Below are 15,152 nucleotides of genomic sequence, written 5' to 3'. Positions count from 1 at the left end.
TAGGATACTGAGTTACAGTCAATGTGTGTTGAAAGCAGAAAAATAAAACCTTCTGTAAGCATGATCCTGTAATAATAAATAATGGAGGTTTTCTATGTACAGTTCCATACTTCTGACTGTACTTGCTTCTTTTAAACTGATGTTAATAGACACTACAGTAATAGTCCTCAAACTCACAAACGAGCAATATCCCCCTTTATATGTAGGGATAGTTTAAATCTGTGAAACTCCATTTCTACGAGATGGTACAAAATACAGGATTTTGCTCAAAACAAAGTAAGCCTAATAGTAAAAATACTGCAAATTATAGTTACTACACTTCTATAAAACAGAAGTCATACTTCACATCATTTATTACTCATATGGAAGTATGTGATACTTGTTTTCATTTTCCAGTACTCCATGGTATCAGTCTTAAAATCTTATTCTTACATTCTTCACCGAAAGGGTTGTCAAGCATTGGAACAGGCTGCCCAGGGAGGATGAGTCACCATCCCTGGAGGTATTTAAAAGACGTGTAGATGTGGCGCTTAGGGACATGGATTAGTGGTGGACTTGGTAATGTTAGGTTTATTGTTGGACTTGATCTTAAGGGTCTTTTCGAACCGAAATGATTCTATGATTGGTTTGTGGGGTTTTTTAAATTCCATAATGAATATTATTAATTCGCTATATTTATTCTGGCTAATATCCACAGGATATCATTTAATCTCTAGGCTTTTCAGGAAAAATAAAAGGTTTTTGAACATAATTAATTGGCTGAGGGTGTTGAATATAAGAACCCTCAGGGGAGACAGAAAGAAAGAAGAAAAAAAAAAAAAGGGCATTTACTCTAATAGACCAGATTTCATAAAGAAATACACAGACCTTTGTCTTCAAAACAATGTCATGATACCAGGCGATTAAATAGCATTAACTGCATCTAAAACAGTATTTCACACAAAATCTATCATTTTTCAAAAACCGTATTTTATCTGTTTTCTAGTCTTAAATGTAATAGCCAAAAAAGTAATCCTGGTTTTCAATTTTTTAAGCAGCTAGAAAGGGAACAGTCCCAAATATTATCATTTCATGCTGTGACAGCTTCCTTATTCTTATCTGGTGTTTCTTAGGAAGACCTAACTTCTTAAATGCAGAAATCTCAGAAAATTAAAAAAATTGGTAAAAATCTTAAGGAATTTTCTTCATTGCTATGTTCTAGCCGTTGTTTAATATATTCAATAAATCGCGATGGAATATGCTTTTAAGCATGAACACGATACTGACATCTACTGGTTACCAGAATTATAGATTAGTTTCACAAGAAAAAAATGTTTTAAGTACACAGTGAAAGAAAGTAAACGGACAAATTACTTGTAAAGATTAATGTAGAGTAAATATGAATGTGGCCTACACTGGAGTTGCGAGTTGACAAAAACAATCAAGACATGCCAAGTACATGCAGGCTATGCTCATTTTTTCCTGTACATTGCTGGCCTTCCCCTTTTCCCAGATTTCAGGTATGAAATTTTTTGTGTGATGTATTTCCATCACTGCTTCTCTAAGATGCCATGAATGCTGTTTAACAGGTACCTCTTAATATTGGAAAAGCATCACCATTTCATCATTCCCATAAAGGAATCTCCTTAATTAGACAATAAAGTTTTTTAAAAACCAGTTCAGTTTGCTCAAGGCAGAAGTACTCACAGGTCCAACTCTTGGATTACAAAAAAGTTTCTACCTCTCCCATAAAACATGCCTATATTGCTGCCTCACTGAAACTATTTCTACTTCCACTTATTGGTCTTTTCATCATTCACATTCTGCAACATCGATTTCAGAACTCAACTAAAATCCTTGTTTTTCACAATTGAAGCCATAATCCTCTCGGCATGCATTGTATCTGAACACTTGCCCCAACCCCAAAGAGAACTCTGAAAGAGCAGAACTCCGCAGAACAAAGGCTGTTCACATGACTGATTTCATTAAGGGATTAAAAATTGCATTTATAATGGATTTAATTACAACAGGTTTGATAAGCTTGGATAAATGAAGCCTAAAACGTCCAGGAACCTGATTTAGGCACTCCAAGGCCAAGATACATAAGACAATTTCTTTTTCCTTTACAACGAAGAACCTGGAATTGAAAAATAGGTCCAAAAACCTCACAGCAAGCTACTTCATATCAGGGGATGTATGCCTCTTACTTTGTTCTTATTTTTATTAAAGACAAAGAAAGTAAAGCATTGTTTATGCACATTTAACTTTCATTGAAAGTCTCTTCAAAACCTCTTCTCTCTAGGCTAAAGCTTTACAAGTAAAATTTCATATTAGATTGTTAGATCAAAACCAGACCTGTACAACATGCAGCTCCCAGGCCAGCACGGCCCACCAGCAGGTGAGAGGCAGAGTGCTCAGTCTGCAGTGGGGTGGCAGAGGAACAAGGAGCAGTTAGGAAAGGTATCGCACCAGGGAGGGAGCTAATACCGACATGGGCAAGAGAGGTGTGGAAGACTATTGCTGTAGGAAATACGGAATCCTGTGTTAGGATTTTAATGCCCACATACATTGCTGCTCTACTGCCACAATGCTACAGTTGTGCAATGAAATTCTGACAAAATCTACACTACAGCATCTTCATTGGCTCTAATAAAATACTCACATAAAAATTATTCTAAGTATTGCTTAAATGATTATGTTTTTCACTTCATAAAGAAGACATCTGACTTTTTCTTAAAAGCACACCACAAGCCTTTCTTATCACTTTTACATCAAATGCCATCCAAACAAAAACAGTTATTATACAAAAAGGTAGATAGTTCAAATTAAAATTATTTGGTGATACATTATGGCATACAATCAGTAAACAACCACTGAAATAGTTCTCTTATAAGCACACAGAAGACAATAAAATGAGCAAAATGGATCCAAAAAAGGCATAATAGAAAACTATATTTTTAGTAAAATGCAGTAAAAACATACATAACAAGGTGCAATCATATTATCTAAACATACCTTTCCAAATTCTGCAGCCTGTTTTAAAATATCTCTTTTTAGATCTTCTGCTCTCTTGGAATGAAAAGAATTACTTTGACTCTGGATGATAAATACAATTTCTTTTAATTCTGTGAACCAGAAAATAAGAAGATTTAAAGACAAACAAAGTTATTTTCAGTTTTGCTCCAAAGCTACTGAGAACCCAGGTGTGGGGGGTGAATCTATTACATAGCAAGCTATTTCTTTAGTTATAAAAACATTTTATGAAATAATAAAATGGCATAATTTAACAGACAAAAAAATCCAAACCAGTCCTTTTAAGGATTAACACATAAAAAGTATGACATGACTAGGAGATCTGCAGCAACAAAGAAACTTACACCCGCAGTTAACAGTAGCCACATTCATTAAGTTCCTTTTTCTCCAATACAGCAGCACTCCTTATTACCAGCGTTAAAAGGTGTTAGTCATAGACCAGAATCTCCCCTCACTAGGCAATGGATGAACATGAAATGGAAAAGATAAAAAAAAAAAAGCTCAATCCAGAGCTTAAAACCCTACCCAGAAACAAACGTCTGATGGAGAGAGACGCGCATGAGAACAATGAGGTACTACTTTTACCTGATAGGACGGCATCAATACCTCAAATGTGTGCTCACAGTGTTTAAAGGCACCATAGTTAAGAACTTTCAACAGCAAAGGAGACTGTGAGAAATGTAAAAGAAAATAATGAGGTAGCTTTGCAAACATTTATGGACAGAAAAAAAAATGCTTATTAAAAAATAAAAGTAAGTGATGAAGGCTGATACCATGAAGAAGCCGAAGATAGCCAAATTTTCTTGATGATAGTAGATAGAATAACCTCTCAGGACTTTGAAAGCTAAGAAAAACAGGCAGATTTGATCCCATTCAGAAGCAGAACATAGCAGAGGATGAGAAGGTGAAAGGAAGAGGAGAGCACAGATGCCCTTTCCAAAATTCTTAACAAGTTTGACCTATGCTGCATAACCCACCTAAGACCATAGCTAAGTAGCAACGTATAAGATGAGGAGACACTATATTGCAGTTTCCATTTGGTTTGCCAGAAAAGGCTGAACTTTATAGATATTATGCAGACAGTGTGCAGACGAGGAAATTCAGGCTATAACAACTTAAGAGGTACAAATAAGTCACTGGCCAATTACTGCCTAAGGAACAAAAAAGATAGTAATGATGTTCACGGTTCAAGGAGATAAGTAGAGGTACTTATCCCCTCCCCACTTGTGGGGGGGGGATTGAGAATTGCACTTAAATTCTATCACTCAAGGTGACAGTCAGATCAGGCATAAGAGATAACAGATTCTAGATAATTCAATGAGGGGACAGCACAGAAACGGCTGCTGAGTTAATGTTTACAGGTGACATCACTCCAAGACATGACAGTACCAAAACGAAAGAAATCAAAGATGAAGTCCCATGGGATCTGTACAGAATGTCAAAAAATGCGGAGAAGGAATAAAGTGCACACCAAAAAAATTATATAGGTAACAAAAAGGACGTCAGAGTCAAATTTCAGAAAAGCAGAACTTCAAGACCACCATCATTAGTAACATTATGAAAGCTGACAGAGAAATTAAAGATACAAAACCTCTAGGAGAGCTTTCTAAGAACAGTTATGGTATTCCATTGAAACCAAACTTTCAATGAGATATAGGAGATGTCAAACTGAAGACAGTCCAGGATGAAAGTTCAGTAGAGAAAATCCAGAGCATCACAGCTGACTGAAAGCTGTCAGATTGTACGACAAGCAACATCTGTGGGAAGATAAACATCCCAAGGACAGAGCACCTTAGAGGAAGCATGTGAAGCTTCTTGTCAGGCAGCAGAGTATTTCAATACTTTTAATCTGCAGTTTCACTGCAGTATAAATTCAAGTTTTACTTCATGCAATATTTATTTTTAAAATGTATATTCTTGCATCGTAGATCAAGTCAACCTAAAAGATCCTAGTTTCACATTAAGATCTTGACCTCGAGATTAAAAATGCTAACTTGGCAAATAGAGTAAAATGAGTGAAGAACAGTGGAACAAAGATGAAGAATAAATGTCCAAAGAAGGAAAGTAGTAGTCTCAAGGAAAAAGATTAAAACTGAGCACATGAAGAAGGATCACAAAAGAAACAGTGGCAACAAAAAGAGCATTAACCTCAAATATCTTTGCTAAGATTATGAGAAGATTGTCATATCCAAGACCTGACCATTGATTACATTCCTTTGTTCATTTCCTCTGAACAGTTACTTGTTAATTTAGACCTATGACAGCTCAAAGCTGCAGTTAAATGATTTTCCACTTTCCCCTGATACTCTTTTCCCTCAATTTATTAGCTTATTCACCAAGACAAACTCTGAAAATGTCAAATTGTGTGAGGTTTCTGGTGATAAAGTTGCAGAGATGGCATAAACACTGACATAGATATCAGTTCCGATTTCACATTTTTTCCCCATGCAGCTTTCCTTCATGCTCTGACCCACCCAACAAACTGCTTAAAAAACCCACGCACAATAAAAATGTCTGAACAGCAGCTATTTGCTATCTAGCAAGAAATTTGCTAGATTTCCTGTGCAAAAATTAAAATTTGTGCAAAAATTAAAATTACACTTCAATGATGCTAGTGAGAGTCAAAGGGCTAAATCTACCTGCACAACACTGAAAATATCCCCAGAAATAAAAAGCAAAAATTATATTGCTTTATATAATTACTGTTTTAGTATCAGTACATTTACAGATATGCAAGCATCTGAGTTACACCCAGTTTCACTTATGGTACATTTAACAACAGCTGTGATATCCCACAATAGAATACTTTCTATGAGTAATCTAATAACTACTTTGGTGTTACTGCTTTAATCCAATGGCAATAGTTTCCTCTCCTATAGACACTTTAAAATAGTTATTAACAGTAAAATTCAGTGGATTAAAATGTCAACAGAAAGTATGTATAATTTTAAAGACCTAAATTGTTTCTCAAGTTGAGAAACAGTCAACCAAGCAAGACAAAGAATGGACTCTTTTGGAAGATTAACATCCAAAAGAGCTACTGATACACTTTATTGCTCTTGTTGTCTTCTTTTCTCTTTTATTTCCCTAAGACATTTCTGTATCTGGAAAATATCTTCAACAATCCCAAATGCTTATTGATTGGAAACATACTGCAAGTTCACAGGAAAAAAAAAAAATGTAAAAACCAAAAAAAATTGGGAAACAGGAATGCTGAAACATCCTGAGTCTCATCACAACCATGTCTCATTGCTAAACAGAATGGAGCCTTAAAAAACTTTTAACAAGCCATTAACGGTAATACGTGTTTTAGCACGTATACAATGTCCGTATGCAAAATACGCCTCCTTAGGAATTATCACTAAATCAATTCAAAAGATGGTAATGAGGAAATACTGCTATTTGGAAGATAAGCATTGCAGTATAATGACCAGCATGAATTAACTACTTGTATGATTTTTTTTTTTTTTTTTTTTTGCAAAGTTTATTCACCACAAAAGGCTGTTTTAGTCAACTCAAAGCTACTGAAAAATTTAAAACAAATATTTCAGGCCCTCCCCCCACCCCCAAAAAAAAGAGTAAAAGAGCTCCTAGAAGAACATGAGGTGATGATGTTGCCTACAAGCCTTCCTCTGCTAGCCAGGCGTTAAAGCATTCACCCAGGATGCAAGAAACCCAAATTCTCATCTGTGAGGCAGTCTGGGCCTAAATGTAGGCGTTCCAAGTCAGTCTTATTTTCCAGGCTGCAAGTATATTCTCCTATTGTTCTAGAAATGGAGAAGAGTGAAAATGGCTCCTGAGCTAATAACCTAACTCTCCTGAAACAGTGGGCATCTAGAACTATGTCTCTGACTTGCTGAACGTTTAAACACATCAATAAAAAGATAGAACAGGCATTAACAGAAAAGACAGAATTCCATGATGGTTTATATACTTCCTGGAGTGTGTGTGATATGGGCCAAACCACTTCTGCAAAAATTACAATTATGACTTTAAAACAGCTAGGATGCCGTCTAATCACTGGCCCCTAATAGGTAGAAGAATGCCACTGACATCTTTGCAGCTCTGTCAATGGTGCTTAAATCTAGTTCCTCTTTTCTCTGGGTTTTTCTTTCCTAAGATATGATGGAAACAAAATTAATTTGTTTAAGGCTAAATGGAGTATTTGTACAATGAAAACAGGGTTTTCTTTCCAGTGAGAAAGTACAAAATGTCTCATTATTTAGTCAGACAAAAACTAAACTGCAGAAGCAATGGTACCTTAACTCACAAACCAGAGACTCTACTGTGTAGGTCAGAAAACTCAGCTTCCAATTTGGGTTTAAAAAAATTAGACCACTTGCATATTCTATAGGCCTTCCCCTCCTTTTATGCCAATTGTAAAATCAACCTGAAACTCCAGATCAAGATCTTTTAGTTCTTATATTTTGAGCAAATTATTGTAGCCTAGTATAAAGCTTCCACAGTTAAAAGTAGAGACAAGTCTTTTCTCACGCCAAGAACAATAATTTGTAAATGTGTTTATATAAAAGTTATTGGTATCTTTCTGGATTAAAGGCAGTGTATACATATATATAGATAGATATAGACACACAATCTCATCTGTGTGTGCGTGCTTAATTGTTCATCATATATGCAATAAGCATGGTAATGACTGATTATCTGTTTATGGCCTGTAGCATGAGAACTGAAAGCCATCCTAACTTCAAACACTCTCTCAACAGTTTGAATATTTCCGATATTTCTATTTCCTGAATTTTACTAAACTACTTGCCTTAGTAACATCCAAAAAAATCCTTTAAAATCAATTCCAAACGCACATTTTTAGTACACTTATTGACTTGTTGAAATTAGAAATAATAGTATCCAATTGTTCTCAAACTGCACATCCTTTCATAGTTTTGTAATGAAGTATGTTGCTTACCACTTCAGAACTCGTGATGTGTCTTAACATTAACTCAACCAAAAAAAAAAAAAAAAAAAAGTTCATCACCTACGCATTTGCTCTGATACTAAAGAAAAAACTTCTTTAAACCTTGCATGTTGTTCTCACCTTTCCACCCAAAGTTCCCTCACTAATTCCTAAAGAGCCTAGATAAAATGCAGAACTAGACCAGGCAGGATATTAAAAGGATACAACTGCAAAAAATACGTTTGCTGCTTTCAGAATATTGCACGTATTTGCAGATCAGAGGAAGTATCACCATATTTGCAAGAATCAAATCCAAGAAAAAAAAGCCTCAAAACTACTTCATTCTTCTTCTCTCATTTAACACACAAATTAAAAAAAAAAAAGAAAAAACCCAAACCAAATACCCTCTCACCCCGCAGCCAAAAGCTAGTAGATACTCTTGTGGTGAGAGGAATACCTCCAGAAAGAATGACTCAACCTACCTTGGGTCTCAGTCTCTGGAAGTGCCCCTCTCTTCCCACAGACTGCAGAAGGAATCTAGAGAACTCATGCTCCCAAGCTCAGTGTTTCCCTGAGTTTCCAAAGGTGAAATCATTGTACACTAGCCTGAAATAGCCAGTGCTTCATTTCAAGAAGAGATTTGCTTTTGTTATTCAAATATTCTAAACGCTGAAAATACTGTTGGTAGGCAATATGGCCTACTACCTGGGTACAAATACACCCACCAACAGAGTACCTGTACATTCACCTGAAGGGCAAGACTTTTTGCCATGGCGTGGCAATGATGACCCAACATTGGTAAGTCATATCACTGATCTTTTGGCTGGACTATAACACATCCATGCATGAAACTCTTTGCGAACCAGCCAATCCGGAAAGCTACAACGCATTCTGGGTAGACAAAGCGACCACGAGAACATGAAGTTCAGTCTTCTCTGTATTACGCTTGTCTTCCCAGTGACTAGGATATCAAGATGTTGATACCTGTCTTCAAAGGCTTGGCTAAGGACACTTAAAAAGATCCCTTAAAACTCTAAAAGTAAAACTACAAATAGTAACTCTGCTTCCTTGTTACAAAGGTACAGCTTATTTATAAAGAAAAAAGAATTTTCTGTATAACAGTTTGAAAAAAAAGAATGAAAAAAATCACAGGAACTAAGAACCATCAAGAACTTCATTCTCTGTTTCAAGCCCTTCCTTGATTTTATCCACAGAAATGGGTTAAAAGAGACTTAAAAAAAAAAAAAATTCTTTCTTATGGAAAAGCAGAATCTCGTTAAAAAAAAAAAAAGATGGAGGACACAAGAAATGACATATTACGACAGACCAATGGTCCATCTAGTCCAGTATATTGTCTTTAACAGTAGCAATAGGAAACACTATTTAGGGACACCACAAGACTTTCACTTTCTCTGGTGCACCTCACACTCTAACAGCATCCTCAATTATCGTATTAGTAAATACCAGAAGATACATTGCTGCCTATTTATCTTACCATACATTTATGGTCTTGTTCCCTCTTGAAACTGCTGATATGGTCTGCTTCCACTACCTCCTGCGGCAGCAAGTTTCTAAATTTTGCTACCTGCTGCATAAAATACTTTTGTTTGTCTGCTTTAAAGTGCTCTCCTATTGAAACAAACAATAGATGACAGATGGTAGTTACATCACTAATGTACCATTGTAACGTTCCTAAATATAACTTTCCTAAGTAATGAGATTATATTAAAACTTATGAAAACTGAGCACTGTCAAAAGCCAAAAAAAGTCTGTCAATGCCTCCCTAGGTGTTTTATGAAGTGAGACACAGCAGGTCTGCTGGGAATGATAAAAGCAGCAACCAGCATCTGGCTGTGCTATGAGATTCCACAGAAAGGGATGAAAGAACACAAAGAGGAAACGGACTTTCTTTGACACCAGATAAAGGTGGCTGAACAGGGAAACAGAGTAATAAAGCTTCTATAGAAAGGTCCTGACCTTTCAACGGTAAAACGGGAGATTAATGGGACAACGGACTGAATAATTTTCCACAAAAGTGGTTATCTGTGTTAGGGACAGAGCTTGCAACTAAGTCCAAAAAATCCAACAAACAAACAAAAACCAGATCTTCTCAGCACCATTCAGAGTTCTGTTAGCAAATCCCTAAAAGCATCCCGGTGCTCAGCTTTGATGTCAGAATGAACTCACAACTACTCAGAAACTGCTGCAACAAAGACATGGTCAAGCTGGCTCTTTTTAGAACAAGCAGACCCAAGTGCTCAGGGTTTAGAAGAGTGAGATGTACCATAACAGTCGAAGCTGCTTTAAGAATTGAACTGCTATAGTATAGCAGAGGCAGCACTGGGTTACAGTGCAGAGATTACAAGTCCTCATCTCAGGTCTGTAAACTTTTTGCTGGAAGGACATCAGACTTGTTTTCAGAAAAGGCAGAAGCTTGCAGAATTTTTATTCTCATAATTTATCTCACATGTCTAGTAAAAATGTTTTTTACCACTCAGTATCCTACTAATATTTGACATGTTTCTTAAAGACATGTTTCCAGATATTACAAAGTTATTACAAGTTGTTACAAGTAATTTATAATAATCCTAGTTATTACAAGTTTCATGAGAGCCTAGCAGAATGGTAAAATTCAGTTTCATGTTAAATTTTTAGAGGAACTGCTACTAAGTATCATGAAATTTGGTTTCAAAATACTGTGTACTACAAAAAGCAATGCATCAGTTTCATAGTGCAAGCGCACATTTTCAGAAAAACACTTAACTACAAGAACTGCAAGTACAAAGAAAGATCAAGAAGCTTCTGTTTGATGAGACTACATGAGCAAAGGAAAAAAATACGAAGTATTTGGGAATTGGCAATTAACTAACAATGCCATTGAGCACTTAGGCAGCGTTCACACAGTCACTTCTCAAAGCATAACTGTATTTTATTTATACTAAAAAGGCAGCCACAAGTGAAAACAAATACAGACTGTACAGTACTTACCTCTGCTTATCTTACTAATTGTTCCACTTTTTTCAGACTTCTAGAAGAAAGGAAGCAAAATAAGGATACAGGCAAAAACTCAAATATTTCTATAGAGAGACACAAGGAGTCAAATCATTCATCAGATTGTAAATGTATACATAAAGGTTTTAACTCAAGAACTAATAAAAAAACTAAAGTAAAAAGTTTGTCATCATCGAGAATTGAAACAGATATTCTTGTTTGTTTACTACTGTGTTTGTATACTATTATTTAGACAATACAGTAAAAGAATAAAAAGAAAAAAAAAAAAAACAAGAAGAGAGAATGCTTTTCCATGACTCAATTTATACCAGAGCTCTTTAAGTTAATACTAACAATGTCTTTTTTTTTTTTTTAATATGTATCTCCTGAGCACAAAGTTTGGAACATGGAACTCTATAAAACAAACACAACCTGTTCAGTGTGTAAAAAAAACCCAACACACTGTTGAAAGCACCTATTGAAACACAATTCTTAAAGGAAGACTCAAAAGCAATTTTTATCAAGACAAATAAATATGAAAAGGTTGTTGTACACAACGTGACTTTACTGGGATTTACTCAGGTATCACACACATTTGTCATGGAATTTTAACAGAGTGCTGAGGAACAGACAACAGTGACATTGCATTTGCATCGTTAACCAGGAAACTAAGACACACACATAAAAATATCTTAGGAGCATATTCAATTGCTTCTAAATAGCAGAGGCTGGGTGGAAAGGTGTTGTTTAAGAACTGCTGACTGGTAGAGCTAGGACTGGAGAAACAGCTCTGTGCTTCCTACAAAAATTGTAGGAAGGAAAACAGAGCCTTCATTTATTGCACAATTTCTCCCTGGTAACAGCATCTCAGTGCTTTGGTTTCTCCACATGTAAAATCAAGATCATCTTTACTAATTGCATAAGGATGTTGCAGGATTTATCTTGGTTCAAGTGTTTTAAGACCTTCAGATAGAAATGCCATACAAGGCACTCCTCAGTAATAAGCTCGTATATCGTTTTCTTACCCTTGTGACTTAATTCCTATTTATAAACACATTTTTTCTACACCCCCCCCTTTTCTTTTTTAAATATCATATCCATCTAATCCTTTTAATCCTACTTGCACCAGATGATCTCTCCTTCTGTCCAGGTCTGACTTTTACAATGAAATGCATAAGCTCCAACTTCCTTGGAAAAGGAAAAGAAAAAAACTTCCATCTGTACAACCTTTTCAAGAATGACTGCATTGCATCCATGCTTATGACACTTTTTTGCTGACTGGGTCAATAAAGTTTGAAAAAATTCTTATAAGACTAAGTTATTTTGATGACTATACACAGTACTGCCATCTTACAGCGTAATATACACCACATTCTAAGTTAACCTATATCATAAACAACATGGGAAGATTAATTTTCTACGCTAACAAAAAAGTGTGTGTTATGGCCTGAAGAGTCATGCCTAGGAGGCACCTCTGACTTCATCTGAGGGAAGGTTTTGAAACTCTAAAATAGTAGGAAAGCCTTCATAAATTATATCCTATATAAAAATGATAACATTAAACAGCTGGATTGAGACAGTAATGGAATTTGACAAACAGCAACTTACAAGTAATGAAAACGGAACATTACCTAGTCCCCCAGATACACTGCAGCAGATCAGCAGTTTGCAATAGGGATCTTTTTCATTTATGAAAGTTACTGTAAATACAGCAATCATCACCAAAACCAAAAATTATTTGAAAACATGTATCTCTGACCATACTTCCATGGCATTTGATGCAAGATCACTAGATCTAAATGGCAGTTATAGATTCTATCTCTTGATTCATTCCAGTACTTTTATTTGATTGTCCTCCCTTAAATCTCTTTTATATATACACAAATATCTGTTACCAATATATACATATTAAAAAAATGGTAGACAGAAGTCTGTTAAAGGACATATATGCATATACACTGAACACCCATTATGCTATTTAATGGTAGGGCTAGCTCTGACCATAAATTCTTCTAATCTGTTAATTTGAAATTTCATACACAAGCTTTACCTGAGCCGTGACTTGGGTAGCAATATGTAATAATGCCAGTTTAGTAGAGAGGCAGCCATTTCCCTCTCAATGTATTATATATTTAACAAAACCAAGAAGAAAGGAAAACCTGTCTCTGAACTAATAAAGGTTATATACTCAAAAACTATTCTCAACAGCAATAATACTATCAACTTGTAGAAGCTATGCAAAATTGCCAAGTTTTTTTTACTATAAGTTTCTAATGTACTCTTCAGCTGGAAAAGAGAAAATACATTGTTTTCTACTTCTCTTAATACAAATGTCAATATAAGTCAGAAAATCCAGCATAAGAACGAAATCAAAAGTGCTAAGTATAAGTTTATTCTAGTAATTCTAAGAATCCATAGGATAAATTAAGATCCTAGTAATACTAAAAGAGTAGTGCTACATTGAACTTGTGTCCCATTAAAGGTCTCTTATATGCCACACAGAACAGAAAGACATCATATGACATTTAGTACCACTGAAGTCAATGATCAAAGTAATCAATGTCACAGATGATAGGCTTTCTGCTCTGGTCTCTTCTAGGTGATTTTATAATGTCTGTAAAAAGGTCCTGCTCTGGCAATTAAAATTTATTACCTGCAGCACTGGTAGTTCAGTCTCGTCTTCTGCACCTTCAGGAACTACACTCACAGCAAAAGCTGAAAGAAAAAGCAGGCTTTTTTCATACTATAGGAGCTCACTTTTATACTTGACAAAGTTCTGCAGCAAAAGAAAAAAAACATTTAGGTAGATTTTCATATTAAATGATACTATATTGGTGATAACCTTTATGAACATAAGACAGTCCGTTCTTACAGAATTTATACATTTGCTGCCTGACAATTCTATTCCTGTACATCACTGAAAAGATTGCTCTGATGTGAAGCCAATTTATCTCGGCTTCAAGGCAAATAAATCCCATTTAAAAAAAAAAAAAAAAAAAATCAAATCTGTTCAGTCCAGTAGTTCATTTGACAATAGCATAATGTGCTATCACATGAGAAACCTGCATTCCACGCTATCTTTAGGTTAAACTTTGGATTACCAAAGCTTCACTTGGAACCATAGAAACTGACAGCAGCGGACAGAAATTTCTATCAAACTTGAAGACGGCTGTCATACGCTTTGAATGCCATCTTTGAACAACAGTTAAACTTGTTAATGTATAAGAGACCCAAATAAACATTTACAAAAAAACCAGAGACCCCAAAGAGCTAATTTGCACAGATCTAGCATCATCTTAAACCTTTTATACTGACACCATCCTATGCATACACTTCTGATTTGTATCAGCAAAATAATCATAAAAAAGGGTTCTGTTTTTTTTTTCTTGTTGATACAGTCGTCTAATCAATTTGTCTCAGCTTCCCATTTGTAAAAGTAGTTCCATTTAACATAAAAAAGTTTTGCTAAGACTCTTCATAAGGAGTCTTTTTCTTTAAGGTACTAAAGAGATGCAAATGAAACTAAATTGCTATAATTTGGAAGGAACTCAAGACACTACTCATCATGGTCAAATAGGTGGTTTTCTTAAAAACTGGGGTGGAAAAAAAAACCCTCAACAGATTCAAGTGGAGTGTCTCACTGCAAGTTTAAATTATTTATTGCTTGAAATTGATTTCAAAGTGAATTGCTAGCACCTGTCAATTCCTTTGACATGCTAGAAACCTGGAATGTAGGAGAGCAAGAAGACAAGATTGTCCAAAGCCTGTGGTGCTCCATCTCTGATTACCTATATCTCTATGCAGTTTCAACTGGAGACCAAATTTCATCAATTATATTATATCCCTTGCTGACAGCATGTTCTGATCATTTTCCTCTTTCTCTTTCAACATAACAGTACTTAAAGCTCCAGATAAGGAATATCTTCCCCTACACAAAACAGATTCACATCTTCTACTTGACATGATCCTAATTACAAGATCAACACAAAACACCCTTATTCCGCAAAATGTATTAATTACATACAATTAACCTGAAGAAGTATCACCTCATAAATTCAGCTTATTCGCAAAACTGAATGCAAGCAGAATTTTCATGACTTTCAGTTTTTAATGTGCAGCTGAGGAATGGCGCACATGAGACCTGAAACAACTGTGATTGACAAGAGATTCTGCCTCTCTCACCATAACGTTCAATAACCCATGCTCCTAAGATTTATAAAATATTAATGCACGTGAT

The 15,152-nt window shown here is 35.4% G+C and overlaps 1 protein-coding gene across 1 annotated transcript in view; it reads right to left on the bottom strand.

Annotated features, from left to right (window-relative positions):
* Positions 1–13,630, bottom strand: part of B3GALTL (beta 1,3-galactosyltransferase-like) — a gene marked incomplete at its 5' end in the record, with an annotated part of 60,099 nt that extends 46,469 nt beyond the window's left edge. The window contains 3 exons of the mRNA XM_009582706.1: positions 2,995–3,104; positions 10,913–10,952; positions 13,569–13,630. Of these exons, the coding sequence (XP_009581001.1) occupies positions 2,995–3,104; positions 10,913–10,952; positions 13,569–13,630 (212 nt within the window). The remainder of the gene's footprint in view (positions 1–2,994; positions 3,105–10,912; positions 10,953–13,568) is intronic.
* Positions 13,631–15,152: the final 1,522 nt, after the last annotated feature.

This window comes from Fulmarus glacialis, unplaced genomic scaffold (assembly GCF_000690835.1).
Source record: "Fulmarus glacialis isolate BGI_N327 unplaced genomic scaffold, ASM69083v1 scaffold2458, whole genome shotgun sequence".
NCBI classification, from domain to species: domain Eukaryota; kingdom Metazoa; phylum Chordata; class Aves; order Procellariiformes; family Procellariidae; genus Fulmarus; species Fulmarus glacialis.
This window is presented reverse-complemented; position numbering and strand designations above follow the sequence as displayed.